General features: G+C 38.1%; 4 protein-coding genes across 6 annotated transcripts; 3 read left to right on the top strand and 1 right to left on the bottom strand.

Annotated features, from left to right (window-relative positions):
• The first annotated feature begins 1,122 nt into the window (after window positions 1-1,122).
• On the top strand, window positions 1,123-10,198 carry LOC107720614 (putative FERM domain-containing protein FRMD8P1). Its single transcript, XM_016528343.1, has 10 exons — window positions 1,123-1,287; window positions 1,714-1,801; window positions 1,917-2,084; window positions 2,723-2,824; window positions 2,909-2,967; window positions 3,894-4,060; window positions 6,525-6,746; window positions 6,825-7,098; window positions 8,507-8,729; window positions 8,865-10,198. The coding sequence occupies exons 2-10, from the start codon at window positions 1,714-1,716 to the stop codon at window positions 8,975-8,977; spliced, it is 1,416 nt and encodes a 471-aa protein (XP_016383829.1). The 5' UTR covers window positions 1,123-1,287; the 3' UTR covers window positions 8,978-10,198.
• A 1,077-nt stretch (window positions 10,199-11,275) lies between these two features.
• Window positions 11,276-20,237, top strand: LOC107720611 (vacuolar protein sorting-associated protein 51 homolog). The gene is made up of 12 exons (XM_016528338.1): window positions 11,276-11,319; window positions 11,407-11,606; window positions 11,833-11,962; window positions 12,091-12,237; window positions 12,386-12,605; window positions 13,324-14,212; window positions 15,554-15,769; window positions 15,848-15,931; window positions 16,030-16,164; window positions 16,312-16,433; window positions 18,458-18,545; window positions 19,514-20,237. Exons 2-12 carry the CDS (start codon window positions 11,430-11,432, stop codon window positions 19,772-19,774), a joined length of 2,469 nt encoding a protein of 822 aa, XP_016383824.1. The 5' UTR covers window positions 11,276-11,319; window positions 11,407-11,429; the 3' UTR covers window positions 19,775-20,237.
• Window positions 20,238-20,294: 57 nt separating this feature from the next.
• LOC107720613 (delta(14)-sterol reductase-like) lies at window positions 20,295-24,215 on the top strand. Of its 3 annotated transcripts, none has more exons than XM_016528341.1 (11): window positions 20,295-20,566; window positions 20,791-20,856; window positions 20,984-21,180; window positions 21,275-21,329; window positions 22,155-22,349; window positions 22,461-22,564; window positions 22,869-22,988; window positions 23,090-23,258; window positions 23,333-23,413; window positions 23,597-23,719; window positions 23,926-24,215. In XM_016528341.1, exons 2-11 carry the CDS (start codon window positions 20,796-20,798, stop codon window positions 24,084-24,086), a joined length of 1,266 nt encoding a protein of 421 aa, XP_016383827.1. In that variant the 5' UTR covers window positions 20,295-20,566; window positions 20,791-20,795; the 3' UTR covers window positions 24,087-24,215. The 3 variants fall into 3 exon arrangements, with proteins under 3 accessions (XP_016383827.1, XP_016383826.1, XP_016383825.1); XM_016528340.1 differs by having other exon boundaries at window positions 20,295-20,587; XM_016528339.1 differs by having other exon boundaries at window positions 20,296-20,579; window positions 20,785-20,856.
• A 348-nt stretch (window positions 24,216-24,563) lies between these two features.
• On the bottom strand, window positions 24,564-26,514 carry LOC107720610 (zinc finger HIT domain-containing protein 2-like). The gene is made up of 2 exons (XM_016528337.1): window positions 26,463-26,514; window positions 24,564-26,320 (listed from the first exon to the last, which is right to left on the bottom strand). Exon 2 carries the CDS (start codon window positions 26,270-26,272, stop codon window positions 24,689-24,691), a length of 1,584 nt encoding a protein of 527 aa, XP_016383823.1. The 5' UTR covers window positions 26,273-26,320; window positions 26,463-26,514; the 3' UTR covers window positions 24,564-24,688.
• Window position 26,515: the final 1 nt, after the last annotated feature.

Below are 26,515 nucleotides of genomic sequence, written 5' to 3'. Positions count from 1 at the left end.
TGATAGTTGTCATGCGGTGAATCTGGCCAATCGTGAAATGGCTGTGTCGTCATCAACGCTCCTGCAGTCGCTCTGAAAAAGCTGCGCCAGCTGAGTCAGCCGACTGCTCTCGAAACGTTATCGCGGTACTTTGATGCCACACGTGACAGTGACGTGCGTCGGCGCCGGTTCAAGTCGGACAAAATTTCTAACCGGCATGCACTGCTTCAAGTCAGCCGCCGATCGGTTTGCGCGGCGCCGCATGAAGTCGAACGCACCTATAATCTCACTCCAAACTTTCAGTAGCCCCTCACTGCAGAACACAAGATCCAGGGGGCGTGGTTGGATCCACATCTAGAGGGTGGAGATGGGTAGGTTTAGGGATCAGGGGGTGGAGACGGGTATATGTAAGGTGGGAGGAGTTGGATCTGGATCCAACCACGCCCCCTGGATCTTGTGTTCTGTGAGGACCATCTCCAAACTTTTGAGAAAAATCGAGAGCCCTGTATATGGCGATCGGGCTACCTTGAAACATCAGCTTGCCTCTTTTAGCGGTTTTTTTTTAACAGTCTCTACTCGAGCCTCGCGGATGGCAAGCTCTTTAGCGGTGCAGCGCGCGGCTTTTCTCCGGTCGCGGGTTTTCCGATGAGAGCCCTATGAGCCCGGTCAATCTCCGGTGGAGAAAACAAAACATCCTTTTTCAGGACGTCAAATAGGAGCTGTGAACATAACGCAGAAGGACGACTCCGGCAGCCCAATTATGCCAACATTGTTACGGCGGCTGCGCCATTCGAGAAATGTGCCACATATTTCTGAATTCATCGGTTTAACCCTAATCGCGGAGATAAAATTGTTGTTTTACTCAACATATAAGTCATACATGAATGAATGACCATATCCACATGTTTTATGTGTAAAGGTTTTTGGTTTTTATTTTATTTGGTTAGAATTTTTTTATATTTATCAAAAGCAAATGCATTGCTACTGTAAAACATTCAAGTTTATTTAAGTGTTTTTGAGGATACATTTACTAAATTGCCTAGTCAACTGCAAAAACTATACTTTGGGCTGTGGCGCGCCCTCTTTTGGCGAGTTGATAGTGCGGCGCTTTTGCGTTCATGAAGCGTCTTCCCAGTGGTTGCAGATTTCACTGGTGGGCGCTGTTTTGAGATCATTATCCAGCTGCACTGCTGCTGCCGTCATACTCTCAGCTTTTATGTAACTTAACTCAATCGCTCCCAAATACTACTGCTTTTTCTGCCTGTTTTCATCAAGAAAGAAGCTTCTGAAACGAAGGACAGTGTCTCGGTATGTTGCTGTGTGTTGTTTGGTGTCCTGCCTGTTACTGGAGTAGCTAACTTGGCTAACGTTAGCCGGTTAGAATAGGGACGTCAACTGTCTTTTTTCTTAGTATTTTCGTCAGCTGTCTTTTTTGATAGTATTACCGTATTTTAACCAAGTGTAGTAAACAAGGTGAGATTTACGGTATAAATAGCGAAAAGAAACTGTAAAACATACAGTGATTCAGGAACTTAAAAGTTGCTGCGTTAGCCTTCAGTGTTTTTTTTAAACTTGTTTATGCTTATGACTGATAATTTTGCTATGAAAACTACTATCAAATTGAGTGACTTTTTCTTCTTTTTATGCTTAGTTTGTACGGAATATACCAATAACAAATAGCAATAAAAATGCCTTGTGTTTCCTACTCAGAAGTTGTGTTTGTTTCTGGATTAGATGGAGGGAGATGATGACGACTTCCCCCCTGAGCCATCAGAGCACTCTCATTCCCAGCGAGGAAGTGTGGCTTCTTCAGTCACCAGAGGTTAGTTCTCTGTTCCTTAACGTTTCCTCTCTTGATCTGATGTAACCAGACTGGAGGTCCTGATCTGATCATGCTTGACCTGACATGATCATTTGTCCCTCTTGTGTTTCTCCAGCTCAGGATTTGTTGGTGTACTTGGCGAGCAACAGTGCAGTTCACTTGACTTTGGAGGGTCTCAGCTGTATGAGTGCGCAGGAGCTCGGCCGCAATGTCCGAGAAGCCCTCAACATTCCCAATTCTGCCGTAGATTTGTTCGCTTTCTGGTTCTGCTCTCCTTTGCTTGGTAATGATTGTTCTTTTGTGCTCTGGTCAGATGTCAGACTGATACAGAATCTATGACCTTTTCGTATTTAGGTTATGAAGAAGGGCAAGCACAATGATGGCATTTACAGTGTCTTTGGCTGATTTGCAAGTGAAGTGTTGGGAGGGGACATCAGGAAGTGCTCAGGGCGTTAAAGTCACCCGCTGGCATTTGTGGATTATTTGATGTCTTTTAAAACATTTACTTTTTAATGTCTGGAATACACTACATGACTTTTAGAATTTTGAATTGGTACAGATTTGAAAACACTAGGCATTATACACTTGCCAACTTTGTAATGGATACAGAGAAAAACATGACAAAAGAAAGCAATATGCATTTTTTTTTTAAAAACCTCTGTGTTATCTGTCAACTCTGTCTGCCCAAAATCTGCAGACTGGCACCGACTTTCGGTTACTAGTGTCGACTCATCCATACTAAAAAATTAGGGCAAAATTCTGAGTAAAAATTGTGTTCTGTTCCAACCTTTAGTTAGACATATAGTTTTATTGATTAACAGATGAAGTCCGCCCTAGTGTTTGATCATCGTATTTTTTTATGGAGTCCTTCTTATTGTTTTCTCACCTTTAGTCAAATTTTGTTGTGATATGTTTGAACAGACCTGCAGTTGAAGCCAAAACATTTGCCCTACAAGCTGTGTCGTCAGTGGCAGGACCTGCTGTACCGCTTTACCGAGGCCCCCCCAGAAGACATTTCTCAAGGTATGCTTGTGTGTTTGCTTTTGCACATTTCACTTTACTTGAAATTTTAGGTGTTTAACAAAAACACTTCTTTGTATTTTGCAGATGAGCCATGTCTTCTGTACAAAAGAAATGTTTTTTATCCCAGGTCAAAAGAACTTCAGGTGTGTTTATTTAGTGTTTTATAGGGAATGTTTATGGAAAAATGAAGATTCTCTTATTTACTCACCCTCATGTATTTCCAAACTTATATACTTATGACTTATTTCTTTTTGGAGGTCAGTGGGGCCCAATACAGTTCTTTCAGCAGCACAACAAAAGAAGATATTTTGAAGAATGTTTTAGTGTTTTTTTTGTCCATATAATGAGTTAATAGGGTCCAATACAGTTTTGGACCCCAGTGACTTTCATTATATTTATTCATTCATTTCCAAAAATCTTATTTTTTATTTTACTGAAGAAGGTAAGTCAGGTTTGGAACCACATGAGGCTGAGTATATGATGAAACATTTGGGTGAAATATCCCTTTAAGCCCAGTGCACACTTTAAGTTTTTCTTTGTCTACTAAGATGTTTGCTTGTCAGATTATGCAATATGACCCCAGAGAGATATTGCGCAAAAGCCAAAGCCACATGTACAATGTCAAATGCCTTGCATGTCAGACTGTGCAATGCTGTACTGTACATCTTATCAAAGACTTTGGACTTGATTGAGCGTTTGTGTCTAGAGTTATTAGGCTGGCCAGTGGAGGTCATGGACCGCTTATTCTTAAGAGCGATCATAGCATAAAGCTTCCAAAACAGATTTATGTTACATATCAATCATACAGACATGCATAATCTTTTACAATTCCTCATGTTTACCTCAGACATACAGTGTGCACCAGGCTTTTGACTCAAAGACCCATGTAGCCTATGGTATTTATAGTATTTCTGCTTCAGTTATGGCAAAGCTGATTGTTTTAATTTTTTTTTAAATTTATTAACAGAATTTGAAGTATTGATATATTAAATAAGTTCATTTCAAAATTTGTTTTGTGATTCCATGACGTGAATTTGTGTTGTGTAACATCTTTATTTTGTAATGTCAGATTGAAGATGAAGGAGTGTTGAGGCTACTTTATGATGAGGCCAAGATGAATATCTTAGAGGGTCGTTACCCCTGTGACCCAGAACACTGGCTGACATTGGGAGCTTTGTCCTGTGCCATTGAGCTGGGGACTGGACTTGATGACCAGGCTCTAACAGTGGCAATCAGGTGCCCTTCTCTGCTCCTACATCAGTGATTAAATGGTTAAAGGGTTAGTTCACCCAAAAATGAGTATGTCTATGAAGGGTCAGAAAGCTCTCAGATTTAATCAAAAATATCTTAACTTGTGTTCCGAAGATGAACGAAGGTCTTACGGGTTTGGAACAACATGAGGGTGAGCAATTAATGACAGAATTTTCATTTTTGGGTGAACTGTCCCTTTAATGTAAAGTTGAGTTCGGCTACTACTATCAGCTCATCCAGACTGAAAATCAGGGCAAAATTCTGGTCAAAAGTTGTGTGTTCTGTTCCAACCTTTAGTTAGACATATAGTTTTATTGATTAACAGATGAAGTCCGCCCTAGTGTTTGATCATCGTATTTTTTTATGGAGTCCTTCTTATTGTTTTCTCACCTTTAGTCAAATTTTGTTGTGATATGTTTGAACAGACCTGCAGTTGAAGCCAAAACATTTGCCCTACAAGCTGTGTCGTCAGTGGCAGGACCTGCTGTACCGCTTTACCGAGGCCCCCCCAGAAGACATTTCTCAAGGTATGCTTGTGTGTTTGCTTTTGCACATTTCACTTTACTTGAAATTTTAGGTGTTTAACAAAAACACTTCTTTGTATTTTGCAGATGAGCCATGTCTTCTGTACAAAAGAAATGTTTTTTATCCCAGGTCAAAAGAACTTCAGGTGTGTTTATTTAGTGTTTTATAGGGAATGTTTATGGAAAAATGAAGATTCTCTTATTTACTCACCCTCATGTATTTCCAAACTTATATACTTATGACTTATTTCTTTTTGGAGGTCAGTGGGGCCCAATACAGTTCTTTCAGCAGCACAACAAAAGAAGATATTTTGAAGAATGTTTTAGTGTTTTTTTTGTCCATATAATGAGTTAATAGGGTCCAATACAGTTTTGGACCCCAGTGACTTTCATTATATTTATTCATTCATTTCCAAAAATCTTATTTTTTATTTTACTGAAGAAGGTAAGTCAGGTTTGGAACCACATGAGGCTGAGTATATGATGAAACATTTGGGTGAAATATCCCTTTAAGCCCAGTGCACACTTTAAGTTTTTCTTTGTCTACTAAGATGTTTGCTTGTCAGATTATGCAATATGACCCCAGAGAGATATTGCGCAAAAGCCAAAGCCACATGTACAATGTCAAATGCCTTGCATGTCAGACTGTGCAATGCTGTACTGTACATCTTATCAAAGACTTTGGACTTGATTGAGCGTTTGTGTCTAGAGTTATTAGGCTGGCCAGTGGAGGTCATGGACCGCTTATTCTTAAGAGCGATCATAGCATAAAGCTTCCAAAACAGATTTATGTTACATATCAATCATACAGACATGCATAATCTTTTACAATTCCTCATGTTTACCTCAGACATACAGTGTGCACCAGGCTTTTGACTCAAAGACCCATGTAGCCTATGGTATTTATAGTATTTCTGCTTCAGTTATGGCAAAGCTGATTGTTTTAATTTTTTTTTAAATTTATTAACAGAATTTGAAGTATTGATATATTAAATAAGTTCATTTCAAAATTTGTTTTGTGATTCCATGACGTGAATTTGTGTTGTGTAACATCTTTATTTTGTAATGTCAGATTGAAGATGAAGGAGTGTTGAGGCTACTTTATGATGAGGCCAAGATGAATATCTTAGAGGGTCGTTACCCCTGTGACCCAGAACACTGGCTGACATTGGGAGCTTTGTCCTGTGCCATTGAGCTGGGGACTGGACTTGATGACCAGGCTCTAACAGTGGCAATCAGGTGCCCTTCTCTGCTCCTACATCAGTGATTAAATGGTTAAAGGGTTAGTTCACCCAAAAATGAGTATGTCTATGAAGGGTCAGAAAGCTCTCAGATTTAATCAAAAATATCTTAACTTGTGTTCCGAAGATGAACGAAGGTCTTACGGGTTTGGAACAACATGAGGGTGAGCAATTAATGACAGAATTTTCATTTTTGGGTGAACTGTCCCTTTAATGTAAAGTTGAGGTTTCACTTCCCTTTTTGTCCATTTTTTTTATTTTCAATGTTTGGTTTCACTCTATTTTGACATGTATATTCAAGGTTTGGTTTATGGTTATTTGCTTGAAATTATGCATAATTTACTGCATTTATGTTTATGTTTTTGTATTTAGCAGATGCTTTTATCCATAGCAACTTATGAAATTGCATTGTAATACACAATGCCAGATTTATTAGACAACTAGATAAGGAAACAAGTTACTGTTGTTACTATACTAAGTACATGTGTAACAGAGGCATGTGTAAGTATTGTATTTTGAGTTGTTTTTATTTAAAAAATACTAATTTAAATGTAACTTTTAGAATTTAATTAATATGTTTTCATCATTCCGTCCTAGAATTATTTAGCTGACTATTACGGTGTAATTTGTTATGAACTAATTTGCTGTAATTACTTTCTATTTCTACCTGGAATGTTATTTCAGAGAGAAGAAGCTGTCATCATTCCTACCGGCCCACGCTGCATTAGGAGGAGGAGGTTTTCTGTCCACACTGAGGGGGAGAGGTGGGAGGAATGCAGAGATGGAGCAAAATCTTATAAAGGAGTATCGTTCAGTCTGCTCCTCTGCTGCCAATGGCTCCAGTCTGGAGCCCATTGCTCTGCTGCACCAGTACCTCAGGAGCTGCCACACCCTGCCTTACTACGGGTATGATCATTGCAAGTGGAGAGCTGTTCAAACATGAAGTGTCTGAGCCTTACGTATGTGTATTTTTTTTTTTTTCAGATGTGCTTTTTTCATGGGTGAGACAGACAAGCCAGCCCAGGGTCTCCTTCACAGAGGTGGCCGTAAGGCTGTGAGTGTGGGCATCAGTCTGGAAGGAGTGTATGTCATGGATGTGAAAGAGAAGCACGTCCTCCTGGGTCTCAAGTTCAGTGAGCTTTCCTGGGATCACAGCTATCCAGAGACAGAGGGAGACTCACATATACTCTGGCTGGAGTTTGATGGGGAGGAGGCTGGCATGCCTGTCAACAAGTTATTAAAGATTTATTCAAAACAGGTGAGCACATAATGACTAATGTTTTTATGTTTGACAGTGTAAGCAAGTATTGTAGCAATAAAATAAGTAAATGCAAATAAAATTATAATTTTTGCATTTTAATATTATCAGATGAATTGTTTCATAAATATATTTCTTTATCAAACAAATTAATATTTTAATTCAAGGATACATTCAATTGGACAAAATAGACCTAAAGACATCTATAATGTAACACACGTTTCAAATAAATGCTGTTCATCTTTTTATTCATCAAGGAATCCTGAAAAAAAAAAAGAAGTATCAGTTTCCACACAACATTTTTTTTTTTAAATAGCAGAATAACTGTTTTCAGTAAGATGCGTTTCTTGAGAAATGTTTAATAAGAAGAAATGTTTCTTGAGCAGCGAATCAGCATATTAGAATGATTTCTGAAGGATCATGTGACTCTGAAGACTACAGTAATGGAATAAATTACATTTATATAGAAAAGTTATTTTAAGTTGTAATAATTTTTCACAATATTTCTATTTTTACTATATATTTTGATTAGTGGTCGACCGATATTGGTTTTTTGACAGCCGATGCCGATGCCGATATCTTGGAAAGCAGGATGGCCGATATAATTTTATGTATTTTAATTAATATTTAAGAAATTTGAAATCATTTGAAAATTGATTAAAAAATAAATGTTAAATAAACATACTTATGCATAAAGCGCAGCATAATTTAAAATCACGAGTTTAAAGTTTGTCGATCGCGCGTCTCCAGTGAAGCTGAACTCTCCTCCTGTCCGCATTCAATTCGCACGGATCGACCGTCACGCAGAGAACACGCGATCATGCTGGATACAAATGCACACTTCACAAGATCTCCCAACTGGATCCGACTAAGTTTGCAAGGTTTTTGAAATTAGATGTTTATTAGACATTCAAAGATTTGTTTAAATGATATAAATGCGTATTTGCTGAATGCTGATGGCAAACAAGAAAGTATTATAATGTTTGCCTTTCTATTACTAATAATATAAAAGCAGTCATTATAAGACTTTTTGTATACATTTTAATTCCTTTGTTTAACCGTTCTATCTGATTATTAGACAAAACTTCTATCTGTATTTAGACAGAACTGTTAAGGACAACAGCGAACAAGAGGGAGAATGTGAGCACTGTGTGCCCAGCGCTGCCGTTCTCGGCGCAGTCAAAATAAAAGTCCCGCCTCGAACGCATCGGCCAAACAGGAAAACTTATCGGCCGATGCCGATATTTAAAAAAAATTCCAAATATCGGCCGATATTTTTGGACTAATTTTGATTACTGACCCCAAATTTAGAACATTATGTATACATTTTTATGATGTACTTCTGTATAACATATATATATACTTGTATTATAGTTGTATTACATAAGTACTTTGTTTTGTCCTCTAGGCGGAACTAATGAGTGGTCTTATTGAGTTTTGTGTGGAGTTGCGCTCTGTTGGCGAGTCAGCAGGTGCTGGTACTGACGGTGAGGCCACACCTTCCCAAGAACCTACGGGTCGGGAAACCAATGGGAAAACCCGAGAGCGACGGCAAGGGAAACTGCGCAGACAGAGCAGCGTGGTCTGTAGCCGAGTCCATTCACTCAACACCATCAGCTACGTTGATGACGGTAAGAGACTAAAATTGCATTGGTGAGATGGACGCACCTGGTTTTCATTTGTTCTGCCCATTAACTTTTATCGTCTGCAGTGAAGAAATAATAAACTGGGACAAAGCTCATTTTAATTTACCTCCATTGTTTCAGGCAAAGAGATTAAACGTCTGAAGCCCAAAAGAGCTGCTTCTTTCTTCACGCGACAGGCTCAGCCTCCCACTTACTCGGAGGTTCAGGTGACTGAAAATTTGGAGCAAGGGTGAGCCCCGGCTTCAACACTGCCCTCTTCTGCCCAGTGACCAAAACTACATCTGTCTATTTAGATCCTCAGAGACACAGTGCAAAACCATCTGAATGGACCGATCGGACCAAGATCACAGACTGAAGAGCTAAACCAGTATTTATAGATAATTTGTGCGTTATGTCACAGGTTAAAGTTAAAGCTTTCTCTGTTGGCCGTTAAAAACGAATGTGAAATTTGCTTCAATAATGCTGTTCTGTTAAACTAAATTAAAGATATTTTGGTGCAAGTTCAAGACTATGAGACACGATCCGAAAGCTCTGTTTAGGTCACTGTTCTGAATGTAGTTTCTACTATGCAAACATCAAACCAAACTACATCCCAGTGGCTGTAAATCAAGAGTACAGTAGTCCAGCACTTTAATCCATGTCACTAATACTGCTTAAACTAGACCTGATGCACCAAAGCAAACAGTCATTGCCTCTAGTATAGGACAACCGCTCCTATATGCAAAACCAGGGCTGCTGTCTGTGGCAAAGCATTGCAAAGACAGCATAGACTGAGATTATGACATTCTGTGCTACTTGTCTGCTGAATGTGTGTATTGTTTTTGCTGTCTTGTTTACTACAGGGCTTGTTTGCATATGCAGACTTCTTATTTGTAACAAGATTTTTTTTTGTGTTCAGTGGTGACCAAAGGTAAATCATGACTCGACACATTGAGTGCAGTTGACTGTAGTAGTGGTCCCACTACCTTGTTGCTCTGGAGAATCATATCTTTCTGATGGTGTGCATGTAATGCACTGCTGAAAACAATCCAGGTCATATGTGAGCATAATCTGCATTTGTAAAGCAGAGAGAACTTTATTTAATACATTGAATCACCAGTTGTGTAGGTGCTTGATGATCAATAGGTGATGTATGTCTGCTATTTCTATTTAGCGATGCTTTTACAATGTATGAAACCCTAAGCGTTGTACTGTGTTTCCAGTCTTTTAGAGCTTGAATGTACCTAACTATAGGAAATGTATATGATTTTTTTACAAAAATAATAGTAATAGGGCCCGACATTAACAACTGTCCAGGACAGTTAAAAGAAAAATGTCAAAGGAGGTTATTTAATCATAACCTCTGATTCTGAATGTCCAGTTATTCACCCTGTGGCATCATTACCAAACAATTTGGGAACTTTACTGATGGTCTGAATTGTGAAGAATTATTAAATGAATGAATTTGTTCATTATACCTCCTGTTTTGGTAATTAATGTCAATGCACTGCTTTTTTTTACAAATGACTTAATTGTTCTTAAACGTTACAGTACCTGTCAAATCTTAATGTCAAGCCCTACATTAACAGGTCATCAGTTACCAGACACAATTCTGTATTTATCAATGCATGACATCTGTTGTCTTGAATTGATTTTGTGGTGTGCATGTTTTATGTGAATGTTTCTTTACCTGCTTACACTCGATCACATTTAAAAGTGTGGAAAATGAGAACTTTGGCATCACAAGCTGAACTGTGAAAGGAAAACGGCCAGCTGAATGGTGCAAAACGATCAGTACACCCACTGCATTTCTGTATTTATGCAAAACGCTTGTTGTCAAGATGTTAATCCTAAAAGGCTTATTCCCAGACTCTGTACCATATTATATTTTCCACTCTAAAGCTAATCCAATGTTTATATTTCAGGCTGAACGTCTGTCACACACACATATGTACCTACTAACTGTGCTGTAGATAGTCACATCTGTGTTAAAGACATATTGAATCTGTCAATACTAATTTAAAGTGCCTTTTTTACATTTACATTTAATCTGTTACTAGAGTTTTGCTGTCATCTGTCTCTCGAAATTGTATCTCCACTACCTTTTGTTGTTTATGAGGTTTTATACACAAATTTCACTACCAAAATGTTGTGACTGTAAAATGAACTAAAACCGTTTATATGCAACATTAAACCTTTTTATTCCGGCTTTGTACTAACTTCTGGCATACCTATCAGTAAATAATTTTCTGTATAATGGATTTTTTATTAATGTTTTATTTAAACGAACTATGCCTGTAATAAGATCTTTGATGTGTAATAGAATTACATCTTGAGGAGAAAAAGAAGGAACGAAATAAATGTAACAAACTAAATATTGTGTATAATTTCATGCATGGAAGCAGTGACAAGCATTCATTATTTTTTAAGATTTTAACATTTACATTATTTACATTTTCGTTATTATACACAAATTATATTTTATCACTATGTACATACAGTACAACTCACGCCCGGACCTTTATTTTGAAATACTGTCTACAGTAACGCCATTTTGGATCAGAGTAGCAGCCCCATCAACAAACTGAGTTGGCAGGTTCTACAACCAGAGCTCTTGCAACAGATGTTTTGTTGATATCTGTCATTCATTCATGAGATAAAGTCCTTCTCGCTCTGACATTAGGCTATAGTTGAACTGTGGTAGAAATGAGTTCAGCTACAACCCCACCGGATTCGGACCCGACCGGGCGGCGGCGGGTTCACAGTATGCTGCAGCTCTACTACGGCCTGAATGAGGAAGGAAAAGTCGTAGAACAAGCCGAGTCTCTGGATCCGTGTGATATCAACGGACCGCATTTCGACCCAGAGGTTTATTTAAATAAGGTAGTGTGATGAATAATGACAAAGAGTAGGTGTTTATTGTTATATAGGAGTGTACACATCTGTTAGCAGTGTGGCAACGAGTAAGCTGTCACTCTGTGGTTTTATTCAGCGTTTTATGCCACATATAAATTATTCTCCCATAAATACACGTATGTGACTGTATTTTTTTGCTAGAAGGCTAAAATGTACTGTGGTTTGTCTTTGAAATGTCTTGTTTGTGTTTCAGTTGAGGAAGGAGTGTTCTCTGGGTGAGCTGATGGATCATGAGAGCTGCACGGTGAAACAGATCAGATCTCTGGACAGTGACATGCAAACCCTGGTTTATGAAAACTACAATAAGTTCATCTCCGCTACAGGTTAGTGAACAGATGAAAGTTGTTCAGATTTTACTATTGAAGTCACCATGAACTCATAATTGACTATTTTTATTCTCATTTATTTTGCAGTGTATGGCTTTTATTTAATTTTATTTGTCTCTCCACAGACACAATCAGAAAAATGAAGAATGATTTCAAGAAGATGGAAGATGAAATGGACTGTTTGTCTGCGAACATGGCTGCTATCACAGAGTTTAGTGCCCACATTAGTGGGACATTGCAGGACCAGCATGCACAGATCACTAAACTATCAGGTATGAATATTAATGTGATATAAATGGATCACAATAATAAATGATCCATGACCAAGGCTTGTATTGGTAGTATAACAACCATTATGATTTCAAGGTGAAATTGATTTCTGCCTCCACATAAGCCATGAATCTTTCATCTTCTGTATAGGTGTTCACACTCTCCTACGTAAGCTCCAGTTCCTGTTTGAGCTGCCAGCAAGGCTCAATAAGTGTCTGGAGCTGCAGGCCTATGCCCAGGCAGTGAGTGCCCACCGGAGGGCACGCTGTGTACTGCAGCAGTATAGTCATATGCCATCTTTCAGGGGCATCCAAGATGACTGCCATGTCATTATGGAGCAGCTCGCTCAACAGCTGCGGCAGAAATTCAGGTCTGTGCTTTCTGGGATGTCAAGGCATATATTTGTATTAGTTAAAATAAAATACAATAACTGTTTCATCTAGTAGAATTTAGTGAAGAGCATCTGAACTTTTGAATTTGTGTTTGGTATAGTTCACCCAAAAATGAAAATTCTGTCATTAGTTACTCACCCTCATGTCGTTCCAAACCCGTAAGACCTTCGTTCATCTTCAGAACGCAAAATTAAGAAATTTTTAATGAAATCCGAGGGCTTTCAGATCCTCCATAGACAGCAATACAACTACCACGTTAAAGGCCCAGAAAGGTAGTAAGGACATTGTTAAAATAGTCCATGTGACATCAGAGGTTCAACCTTAATTTTATGAAGCTACAAGAATACTTTTTGCACACAAAAATAATTCTGGTAGCTTCATAAAATTAAGTTTGAACCACTAATGTCAATTGGACTATTTTAACGATGTCATTAACTACCTTTCTGGGCCTTAAACATGTCAATTGCATTGCTATCTATGCAGGGTCAGAAATCTTGGATTTCATCAAAAACATCTTAATTTGTGTTCTGAAGATGAATGAAGGTCTCACGGGTTTGGAATGACATGAGGGTGAGTAACTAATGACAGAATTTTCATTTTTGGGTGAACTAACTCTATAAAAATCATTGACTTGAGTCAAAATGCCTTCCATAAAATCTAATGTCATGTACTTTGTTAATTCATATTTGCTTGCAGGGATGGAGGTTCGAGTGCTAAAGACCTTTCTGAATGTGTTGAGCTTCTTCTGCAGTTAGACGAGCCAGCGGAAGAGCTCTGTGACAAATTCCTCAGCCATGCCCAGTCTAGGTTGGCGGCAGATCTCCAGGGACTGGAGGCGGAGCTTAAAGACTCTCCGGTTACTGATACCGGAGGCTTGGTTCAAAAAACAAATCCTGGATCAAATCCTGTATCTCCTTCTAGTTCTTCTACGACCAATCCGTTCCTCTCTCCTTCTGCCGGAACAGACATTCTTGAGTTCATAGATCGAGGGTGTAATGAGTTTGTCAGCAATCTCTGTTTAGTCATTGCCTCCTATCAAGAATTGTTTATCAACCGCCCACAGGAGGGTGAATTAGCTTCAAAGAAAATCCCAGAGATGGCTAATGGCAAGCTACATGTGTTTGTGGACACTCTGGCTGCTAGATACTTCTCTCTAGTGGAGAGGAGGATACAAGAAGAGAAGGGAGTGGGTGATAACTCTCTGTTAGTGAGAGCCCTGGATCGCTTCCATCGCAGATTACAGGCAATATCCAAACTACTTCCGGGGTCGGCAGTGCCCAGCCAAGGAACGGAGATAGTGGTGCGGGCAGCAAGAGAGAGAATCAAACAGTACCTGTCTGCCTTACAAACCTTCTACCATGACAGCCTTACTGATGTAAGACAGGCTTTGGCTGCACCTCGTCTATCAGTGGGAGGAACTAGTGCATCAGGAGGCGGGGCTACTAGTAAAGATGCCACACCCAGTCTGCCAGAACTGCTGACATCCTTATCAAACTTTATTCTGAATCAGTTAAAGTCTGTATTAGCATCAGTGCATCTCTTCACAGCAAAGGACATCACATTCTCAAACAAGCCCTATTTCAAGGTAAAGAATAAAGTGTATTTATCTAAGTTATGTATATAAAAGTACCAAGTATAGGACATTTTAGTATAGGACCTTCTATTTACAGTAACCCTCTGGTTTTCCTCGCTTAGGGGTCACACTTGTGATCCTCGGTGATTAAAACACTTTTTTTTGGTTAAAAATTATCCAAAATCAATATTTGAGCAAGTACATAACCAGCCAGTGTTCAAAACTATCGCCTTACTTTAGCCCGATTCACAACAGTTAGCTTATAATAATGTTTTCTAATAAATTCTTATTTGGGTGACGTAGGCTAGAATATGTGATTACTAAGTATAGGATTCACACCGGTGTGGTGACTGACTGCCACACATACTCCTCAAAACATTAGATTCATCTGCGCTGGAGCCGCGCCAGAGTACAACCCACGCAAGGAAGATAATTCCGCAAGTAACTGCAATTCCAGGTTTTCAAACAGAGATGGCGACAAAGATGCAAACCTTACGGACTGCAGCTTTAAGGAGAATTTTTATGATACTAGACAATTTTCATCTATAGATTAAAATAAATCTAATTTAATTTAAAACAATTCCAAAATTAGAAGAAAATTAACAGTTTAAGTTAAAAATAGAGCAAAGGTATTTAAAAATCCAATGCATGAAAGACAAGTTGGTGCAATCTGGTTGAAGAAATAAAGAAAATAAGATGTGTATTATGGTGTAATCACTTGATGCCTGTAAACCCCTATATATATATATATATATATATATATATTATATAATATAAAAATGTGTGTGTGTGTGTGTGTTTATGTGTGTATTTACATATACAGTAGTTACTTGAAAAAAGTAATCTGATTACGTAACTCGCGTTACTTGTAATGCGTTACCCCCAACACTGTATATATATATAGAGAGAGAGAGAGAGAGAGAATGAGTGTGCAGTGTATTACCTAGTTGCTTATAAGAGTATTTTCAGACTTAACTACCATTACGTTTTGCATTTGGATATATATTTAGACATTATCAAAGACTTGTGGCTGATTTGTAGATGGCTCTGTATTTTCACATTTTCTGTATTTCTTATTCATTTACTATGGTGATGTTACTATTTTTTAGGACCGCTCTGTATTTTCATATTTTCCGTATTTCTTAGTCATTTACTATGGTGACATTTACTATACTATTTTTTAGGACCGTTTTTCTAACCATGTCCATGTTTTTTTGGTGTTCACAAAAGTCCCCAAGTTTCATACTATTCCAGTAAAAAAAAAAAAAATCATAAAAATGTTTTGGTTTAAAATGACCAAGAATGTTCCCATGTTTTGTCGCTTTTCTAAGACCTCTCATATGTTTCTCTCAGGGTGAGTTTTGCAGTCAGGGTGTGCGTGAGGGCCTGGTGGTGAGCTTTATTAAGTTCATTTGCCAATCGTCTCGTCAGTACTGTGAGAGTGCAGGTGACAGAGGAGGATCCACGCCTCCTGCTCTCCTTCTGTTGCTCTCTCGTCTCTGTCTGGACTATGAGACCTCCACCATCTCCTACATCCTCACGCTCACAGATGAACAGTTTCTTGTACAGGTATTCCATATGCATTATATTCTGTTGAAATAAACTCTCTAAATACACTATTCATATTGACCTTTATTCTCTAAACAGCACCACACTCCAGTCACTCCTGTTACAGCACTTTGTGCAGAGGCCAGAGAAGCTGCTCAGAAATTATTGAACCACTATGTGAAGGTAACTAAGTGAAAACTAAGTTCAGCTGTACAGTCTTTTATTTCGGGCTAGGATTGCTGTTGGACAACATTTGTTAAGCAAGTTTTGTTTTGATCCAGGTTCAGGGATTAATCATCAGTCAAATGCTGAGGAAGAGCGTGGAAACGAGAGACTGGGTGAACACCATTGAACCTAGAAATGTCCGGGCTGTTATGAAGAGGGTGGTGGAAGATACCACCTCTATTGATGTACAGGTGTTGCAGCACCAAACATTTGTTTCATATTTTATTTACAAAAAAGATTCTAGATATGTAACAGACCATTTGAATCCATGAAAAAAGATGCATATCAATTCTTAACCATTTGTATAAGCCAATTTTGCCTGCATATGTGCTTACTAGGTGGGACTGCTTTATGAGGAAGGAGTAAGGAAAGCCCACAGCAGTGACTCCAGCAAACGCACCTTCTCTGTGTACAGCAGCTCAAGACCGCAGATCCGCTATGCACCAAGCTACACTCCTAGGTGCACAATCACTTCACTAATTTTACTGACTAATCAGAATTTTTTTATGATGGGCATTTGAAAAAGCAACCTGCACCAAAAAATTTTCCCATATTGAGAGTAATTTGTAAATCTATTTTAAACAGAGATTTTTTTTAGAGCCTCCCTGCATTTTCAGGCAAAATGTAAGCTATAGTCAGAGCCGGCCCAAGGCATAAGCGAACTAAGCGGCTGCTGAGGGCCCCCAAGAGTAGCCTACATGACAGTTTATTTTATTTTATTATTTTTCTTTTTTAATTCGTGATATATTATGACAATGGTAATTATACGAAAGCGCAATATTAAATAATTAAATAATCTATACATATCATTTTATTATTTCCATAGCGACGTGTCATGCAGGCACAATAATAACCGTTGATAATATGCGCTGGACGCTGCCGTGTGGATCTGTCGGATTAACATCACGTAAATTCACCTATTTCTCCTGAAATACATGAAAGTAAGTGGCCAGTTAGCTGGGAGAAAAACAGAGTAAACTTTATAGTAACCTACACAATGTGTATTTGATAGGAATAAAACACATCGTCCATTAATTGAAAGGATTATTATTGCCGCTTTCCATAGAAATCAGTGTGTATTTAACAAACTAAATGTATTTTTTACTTAATTGAAGTGTATTTAAATGTCTGAAACCTAAAATAAACTTTACTCGGTTGAAAACACTGAACAGTTATGAAATATGAAAAGCACTGAGCACGTTTTCCTTTCTTCTTCTTTTTTCTGAGCTCGTCTTTCTCTGGCTCAGCGCCAGCCAAAGCGTAGCGCGTCGAAGGGTTAAAATCGATCGCGTTTTGGGGGTGGAGGGGGGACAAATTCAACATGGGGGTTTTGTGGCACAAATCAGGGGTGCGTTTCTCAAAAGCATCGTTAGCTAACTATTGTCTTTATTTCCATTGAACTCTATTGGTAACGACAGAACTTGGGGTGGGAAACGCACCCCTGACCAGATCAGACCATCCCAACCCCCCCAGTTAATTAGTATGCATAGTCTAGGTAGGGTATCTTTTTTGTTTTAGGGAAGCTCATGTTTGAACATCAAAACATCAGCAAATAGCCTTGACATCTTAATATATAATATAACATTTTACTTAGTTTTAGATTAAAGTTTTTGTCTTCTGTGTAAAATTAACTTTCCTGGGTATATATTTATGTAATAAAAATAAGCTTCTGTTTCATAAACTGATAACAGCTTAACATTATTTACCTTAGCCTACCTTTTGGGGTCTTTGCTATTATATTCCAATATCATTATGCCTCAATTAGCTAGATATAGATTAAGAGATTATTATTATAGAAAAGTATGACTTGTAATAAAAGTACAACTTCGATTAATGTACAGTATTTGAAAAATAATGTGTTTTTTGAACATTAAAGCATGTCAACATATTCTGTTACACCAAATACACCAAATAATTATCTTTAAAAAAGCATTATATGACCCCTTTAAGACTTTGAATGTTAAAGTGCAAATGAACACTTGACCACTCTTGTAAGTTTGCAACTGTTACAATTAAAAATCACAGAAGGGAAAAAACATGCCAGGCAGACAAAGGTATGATGTAAGCAACACAGCTACAACAAACAAAACTGATAATGGTTGTGTTAGATTTATAGTGTGTGAATAATCAAGGTTTGACAATAACCAGTCATATTGGCGGCACCGAGGGGCCCCCAAATACAATTCTGCTAGGGCCCCATAAAGGCTTGGGCCGGCCCTGGCTATAGTTTTACATTTGAAAACAAATAATTACTATAATATTGTACTTCATATTATTATTATTATTATTATTATTAAATACTTTAATACAAAAATAATAATTAGATTATTTATTATTAGCATTATTATTACTGTTGTATTATGTTTTCCTTCTTTTTTTTTTTTTCTTTAGTTGATCACATGCCTTAGTTCTGTAAAGGTGTAATGGAATATACATAGTCGCACAGAGGATATTGTTTATAATTGTTTATGTTTTTTGTTCCAGTGCTCCAATGGACACAAGCTTGCTCAGTAACATTAACAAGTTATTTTCTGAGAGGATCGATATCTTTAGCCCAGTGGAGTTCAACAAGGTAGAAAACTAAATTTTGTTAACTATTGTTTCTGTCATTTAACTAACTGACCAATGCAAATTTTAATGTTATATATATATACATACAGTCATGGCCAAAAGTTTTGGCAGTGACATAAATTTTGTTTTGCGAAGTTTGCTGCTTCAGTATTTGTAGATTTTCCACGTTTCTATGGTATACTGAAAAACAATGATAAGCATATCATAAGTTTTAAAGGCTTTTATTGGCAAAAAAATATAATGAGTCAATATTTACAGTGTTGACCCTTGTTCTTAATAACCTCTGCAATTTGCTCTGGCATGCTGCTATTAGCTTCTGGGCTAAATCCTGACTGTTGGCGATCCATTCTTGCCTTATTAGCTCTTAATGACTTCACTGCAGTCGGTCCTCTCTCCTTGAAGTTCTTGATGATCCGGTAAATGGTTCTTTCAGGTGCAATATTCTTTGTAGCAATTTCCTCGCATGTGAGGCCGTTTTGATGCAAAGTGATGATGGATGCACATGTTTCTTTGGAGGTAACCATTGCTAACAAGTACACAATGATTGGAAGCGCTTCTTCCCTCTTTCTATAGCGATCAGTCTGCTCTTACGATCTAATTACTATGATAGTGATTAACCTCACTAGTACTCATTCACACTTTCACATGTGCTGCTGATATGATTAGTCAATTAATGTTAGCTGGTCATTTTGTGTCAGGATCAAAAAACAGTGAAATTTGTTTTTTTGTGAAAAGTTACTTTTTTGGTCAATGAAGCTTTTAGCAATTATTCAAAATGCATCTGATCACTCTACACAATAATCTAGAAACAATGTGAATGAACACCACAACAGCTTAAGCAGCAAACTTTGCAAAACACAAAATGTATGTCACTGCCAAAACTTTTGGCCATGACTGTATGTATATGTATGTATGTATGTTATAATAATTTTTTTCAGTCTGTATGACCAGTTTTCTGTCTTATCCTAGGTCTCTGTGCTAACTGGCATCATTAAGATAAGTCTGAAGACATTCCTCGAATGTGTCCGTCTCCGTACGTTTGGCAGATACGGACTGCAGCAAATCCAGGTGGACTGCCACTACTTGCAGATGTACCTGTGGCGGTTTGTGTCTGATGAGAACCTAGTGCACTTCCTGCTGGATGAGATTGTGGGTAGTGCCGCCCATCGTTGCCTGGACCCGTCTCCAATGGAGCAAAGTGTCATTGAGGTCATCTGTGAGAGGGGGTAGAGTGGGTGTTTTTCCTTAAATAGGCAAACAAGTTTGCACATAACTGAACTCAACTGTTGGACAATACTAATACTTATATTTACCGTTATTTTATGTAACTGATGGAGTATAAATTTCAGTGAAGTCACTTGAACAATTAATAAAAGGTCAGTGAACTCAGATTGAACCCTATTATAGCTGGATTGAGATCACAAAGTTTTTTTTAACCTTCATTTATTCAAAGGCTATGAGTGTGTGGACATTGGCTGCTAAAAGCTGAAATATTATTGTCTCTTGTCAAAGTCCCAAAATGAACACAACATACAATGAACGAAACGATAACCCATTTATTTAATAACTAATCACTGTATATTATAGGTAAGATGTTCTGTCTATAAAAACCAAATCGGCATGTTTGAAAATTGTCTTTTATTGTTGATTTCTGAAAGCTGTTCAATCTGCATTAACTGGATAGTGTATATTTAATAAACGTAATGTACATAAAGAAAAACTTGCGTCCCAGTTTCTTGGGAGGAAAAATCCGCATCCTTGCCTCTGTTGTTATTGAATGCACTGTAATATGGAGCCAGAACAGACGCTTTCGCCATTGGTCAGGAAGGCATCGGGGGCGGTTTCATCCGCTCGTCTTTGATTCTGATTGGTTCCCTGGTTGTCTCTCCCCACGCTTCTGATAGCAGCGGTACGCGCTGATTGGTCAGATGGCGCAAAGGCAAACAGCGTGTTCTGATCGCAGGCTTCACTTACTCAGACATCTACAGTGATGATGATGAGCGGTTTCCATACAATATAACAGTAAGTTTGTGGGAAACAGAGGTAAGAGAAAAATACGCTATATATATTTTATGTATATATTAATGTTACTACAGGGTTATTTGGTTGATTCGATGAAGTCTGAAAATAATCATGACGTAAACTACTGCATTTAACAAACGCACTGACATTTAAATAATACACTATTCTTGTATACTATATTTGTTTTGCCAAACATGCTAAGGCCTCATCTTTGTCTCAAACAGGCAAAATGAAGCCTAACAAGCACAAAGCAACACATTCAGCTGAAAGGGAATTTGGAGGTGCTCTTGGTGAGCTACTATTTTTATTTTTTTTGTATATATGCTTATGTTTGTGTATGTGTAGTGATTTATTCACTGTGTGGCTATATGTGGCTTCTGTGCCATATGAGTTCATTTGTCCACCTCACCTGTCCAGGTGCCACCTGCATCCCTGTGTTCCTGCCTCTGACGGTTCTGTACCTGCTGAGTGTGTGTCGGTCTCCAGCAGCCAGTGTCCTGCAGTGGCCTCCTCCTTTACCCCCCGCAGCACACTTATGGGACCCTTTGGCCGCAGTTCTGATTGTAGGTTGGATCACCCTGCAGAGTTTTCTCTATCTACTGCCCATGGGGAAGGTGAGATAGTGTATCATACGTTTCTTTGAAAGACAAATTAGTTTATTTTCTGAAGCGAGTATGTCAGATATTTAACTGATTTATTTGTTAACAGGTTTCTGAAGGATTAGTCCTCAGAGATGGATCCAGACTGAAATATGCCATTAATGGTAATACATGCTGTCTACCTGTTTGTAATGTTATACAAATAATGCTAATAATACATTTTTAATGTCTTTGACACAAATTAAACAGGATAGTCTTAGTTGACATGGTAACCTTTGACCTCTTGTCCTTGGTTTTACAAACCACCTATTATATACAAAGTAGAGTTCAAATTCCATTTGTCAGTAAACTCTAGTTTCTCCTTATATCTGGACAGTGCTTCATTTCTTTCAGTTCATTAAGTTTAGCATAGTTTCATAATTCAAGACTGCATTTTTACAAAAAAATGTAAAGGTTAAGTAAAAAAACATAAATAATGTATATTAGTAAAGTTCTAAAGAAAAATAATAAGCTTGATTGCTTAATTTAAATATTAATAATCTTAAATTATCAGGAGAAAATATAAATACATGTACACTACCGTTAAAAAGTTTAGAGCTAGTAAGATTTTGAAGAAAGTTTCTTATTTTTACTAAGTCCACATTTATTTGATCAAAAATACAGTAAAAACAGTAATACTGTGAAATATTATTACAATTTAAATTAACTGTTTTCTATTTGAATAAATTTTAAAATGTAATTTATTCCTCTTATGACAAAGATGAATTTTCAGCATCATTACTCCAGTCTTCAGTGTCACATGATCCTTCAGAAATCATTCTAATATGCTGATTTGGTGCTCAAGAAACATTTCTTGTCATTATCAATGTTGAAAACAGTTGTGCTGCTTAATATTAAACTAAAACCTTTCTAAACCTTTTGAAAGGTAGTGTATATGTTTATCTTTGTAGATATGATTGTGACCTGATTTTTACATCTTTATTTCTTAGGTTTTAATGCCCTGAGCATTACTGCTGTCCTGTTGCTAATATGTCTTTGGCTGGGAATGCCACTCGGGTATCTGTTTGATCTGATTTTGCCTCTGGCTGTGTGTGCCATCGGTGTGTCCTACCTGCTGTCTATGTACCTGTATATCCGCTCTTTCTGGGCACCTCAGCATGCTTTATCACTTGGAGGAAACACGGGTGAGATAAGAAGTCCTGATATTTACAGATCATTGTCAGATATTCCAGATATGCTTCTACTTTGAAGTCTCTTCGAAGTATTTGTCAATGCAGTTACATTGTGATTTGTAGGAAATCCTCTGTATGACTTCTTCATGGGCCGAGAGCTCAACCCTCGGATTGGAGATTTCGACTTGAAATATTTCTGTGAACTAAGACCTGGATTAATAGGCTGGGTAAGAGTCTCAACAGATGTTTACATGGACATGTAAATATATATGCTATTGTTTAAAACGTTTGGGGTTGGTAAGTTTAAACCGTAATATTGTTAAATATTATTGCAATTTTCTATTTACCATTTTAAACATTACATTTTAAAATGTAATTTGTTCCTGTGATAAAAAGCTGAATTTTCAGCATCATTACTCCAGTCTTCAGTGTCACATGATGCTTCAGATATCATTCTAATATGCTAATATCTAATCTGAAACACCAAAGTATTTTTACCCACTTTCTCTCTTTTGCATTGTTGTTTTTCAGGTGGTAATAAACCTGGGGATGTTAATGAAAGAAGTAGAGCTGAGAGGCTCTCCATCTCTTGCCATGCTGCTTGTCAACGGCTTCCAGCTCCTCTATGTGACAGATGCTCTGTGGAATGAAGTATGAGAAAACTAGTCTATTCGGAAAATATATGCATACATATATTAATATAGACTGAGTTCCAAATACACACAACATTACCATTTTCCTTGTGTCTGCAGGAGGCTGTGCTTACTACTATGGACATTGTGCATGATGGATTTGGGTTCATGTTGGCGTTTGGTGACCTGGCCTGGGTTCCCTTCACGTATGGTCTTCAGGCCATGTTTCTGGTTGTGCACCCACAGTCACTTAGTACTCTTGGAGCAGCGGGGATTATTCTTCTAAATGGTAATCTACAACCTGTTTTGCAGCTATCTGAATGTATAACATTTTCTAACTCTCCTATTTTGAATCTTTTGCAGGAATTGGTTATTACATTTTCCGGAAATCTAACTCTCAGAAAAATCAGTTCAGAAGAGACCCCACACATAAAAGTGTATCACGTTAGTAATCACGTGTTTTTTGTTATGCTACCAACTTTTAGTTTGTATTTAGTGAACATTGTTTTAAAACACTTTATCTGGATCTAAAATTAAGAAAAGGGTGAATTTCTAACTGGAGACCAAATTATGGCTTCCAGACTAGCATAAATGATGAATTTTCTCATCCTTTCTTTTCACTTGTAGAGCTGGAAACTATCGCCACTGCAACAGGAACGCGTCTCTTGGTTTCAGGGTGGTGGGGGTTTGTCAGGCATCCAAACTACCTGGGGGACCTTCTCATGGCTCTGGCGTGGTCCCTGCCTTGTGGTAAGTGATCAGCAAATGATTTGAACTGATGATAGTTATCATTCCTTTAACACTCCTGCATGATAATGATTTTTACACAGACCAGGGTTGCCAGGTCTAGGTAACAAAATTAGCCCAATAGCCAATCAAAAATGTCCAATCAAAAGTCATCAAATCATAATTGCAGTATAATTGAATCAGTTGTTTATTCCAACTTTTTTTCTTAGGAATGTTGCATATTCTGCCTTACTTCTATGTAATATATTTCACCATTCTGCTCATCCACCGAGAGGCCAGAGATGAGAAACAATGCCGAGCCAAATACGGACTGGCCTGGGACACGTACTGCAGACGAGTGCCCTACAGAATAATCCCGTACATTTATTAATATAGACTGATGTGTTCAACAAGTGGATGTGTCCTCATCAGTGCAGAGAACTGGACATAACAAAAGATACGGCATATATTGTTTTTATTTGCATCATAACATTGCTTTCTATTCATTCAGATGTTTTTAAAAAATGAAAAATATATTGTATTATTAAATAATAATTTTTTTTTTTTAATTATCATAAGTGTGGACTGCAGCATTAATGACATTTAAACGCTCAACAAATGTTTTAATTCTTCAGACACAAATACCTGCACCCTACAGAATAATCCCGTACATTTATTAATATAGACTGATGTGTTCAACAAGTGGATGTGTCCTCATCAGTGCAGAGAACTGGACATAACAAAAGATACGGCATATATTGTTTTTATTTGCATCATAACATTGCTTTCTATTCATTCAGATGTTTTTCAAAAATGAAAAATATATTGTATTATTAAATAATAATTTTTTTTTTTTTATTATAAGTGTGGACTGCAGCATTAATGACATTTAAAGGCTCAACAAATGTTTTAATTCTTCAGACACAAATACCTGCAATACAAATTATTTTATTTTAAATGATTACTTTTTATTTAAAAATGCATACAATACAATCACTCAATTTCTTCTATCAAAGCTCCTTTACTTTTTTCCCGTCCCTTTTCCAAACATTTCTTCTCTCCTTCTAATCTCATCCTCTCCATCTCCCTTCTCTCATAGTCCATCCACACACATCCTGCAAGACTTCTCAAAACTTTGGGATTCTCGTTCAACCAAGACTGAAAAAACTTGCACTTCTTTCCAGCTTGAAAATACATCCGCCTCATCTGCTCATCTTCCTTAGGAACAGAAGCCTTTGCCTTGCTCAAAGCGGTGCGCAGCTGGGACAGAGCGGACAGAGAATATCCCACAGCGTCCTCTCTGCTCTCTCCAGTCAGAATATGAGCCACCGCTTCCACAGCTCGAAGTGGAGCTAAAGGGTCCTCGCGATCAAAGTATCCTCCTGCAGATACAGCTCTCATTCCAGCGTCGAGTGCCTCAGAGACGGAGTTGAAGACCCGTCTGCCACCCAAACCCTCCGAGATGGCAAGCACCACCTGACAGAACTCGAGCAACATCTCTGAGACGTCTCCATTATAGAGACACAGCGAGAAGGTGTATCCATAAAGAGCATTGATCAGGTTGTACCGCACTAGAAGAGATGGGTTTGAAGATAGTGTGTGAAGAGGAGGGATTTTGGCACTTATTGGTGGGATTGAGCTTTTTAGTGATTTGTCCGATTTTACTTTATTGCTACTGACTTTCTTAATTTTTCTGTCTTTTTTATCATTCATATTGTGCATTTCTTTATCATTCTCAGACTGAAGTTCCTTGATAAGTGCTTTAGTATCTTTCTCATGCCGTTCCCACCAGGGGCTCCACAGGACAACCAGTCCACCAATGCCACCTTCTTTCACCAGTCTCTCAAATTTCTCCTTTTCCTGGGCTGACAACAACGACCAGAGTTCATCCTCTGAAAGAGAGTCAATATCCAGGCCTGCTAACTTTTCAGCTAAATCAGTTTCCTCTTCATCACTCCCATCTTCAATATCTCGGAGTTCTGCTAGTATTTCTTGTGCCTCATGACTTGTTTCATCCCCACTAGATTGAATCTCTGCTAACCGAGAAAGCAGCTCCAAAGCATGTGCGTCTTTTTCGGTCACACTAGTTTCATCTTCTCCCAGGTTTCTTAATAAATTCTCCATTCCTCCCTCGCTCTCTGCACTCTGTCTGAGCCGGAGCAGAATTTCCTGCATCTTGCTTTTCCCCTCCTCATCTGAGACACCTTGGGATTTCAGCTCCTGCAGCACAGACTCTTTATAAAACTCCTCTGAGCATGAAGAGTGATTCTGACTCCTGTAACAAGCCAGGCCGCAATATGGGACGTTACACCTCGGGCAAGTGTAACCGGAGGGTTTGGATAAGCAAAGCCCACATGGTTTGACTGATGATGCAGTAGTTCCACCCTCTGTCCCATCAGCAGGTGTCAGGAGAGCTTCAGAAGTCCCTCTTTGGGGGTGCGCGATCCCATCTTTGGTGGTAATTGATTCAGAGTCTGTTTCAGGCCAGTCGCTGAGGTGCTTCTCCTCCTTCGGTGCAATATCAGTGAGTAATGAACGAACGCACGCAGGGATTTTACGTCTAACTACAGGATCCATGAACAGCTAATTTACCGAGGTAGATTGCATTGGTATTAATGTTCAGATCTGCAATTAAAAGGGGAAAAAAGTCATCTTTAATAATTAAGTCTAATGCTGATAAAAGTCTAAATCTTCACAAAAGTATAACAGATTCAAATCAATTACACATCAACATCTCTCCGAATAAATGTTTTAAAGTTTATCTTACCTGACAGAATTCTGTGTATGCGCACTTTGTTTCCACACACGCACATATATATA

The sequence above is a fragment of the Sinocyclocheilus rhinocerous genome, unplaced genomic scaffold (genome assembly GCF_001515625.1).
Source record: "Sinocyclocheilus rhinocerous isolate Xijiao unplaced genomic scaffold, SAMN03320098_v1.1 scaffold603, whole genome shotgun sequence".
Lineage (NCBI taxonomy): Eukaryota > Metazoa > Chordata > Actinopteri > Cypriniformes > Cyprinidae > Sinocyclocheilus > Sinocyclocheilus rhinocerous.
The sequence above is the reverse complement of the archived record's forward strand: the minus strand, read 5'-3'. Positions and strand labels throughout refer to the sequence as shown.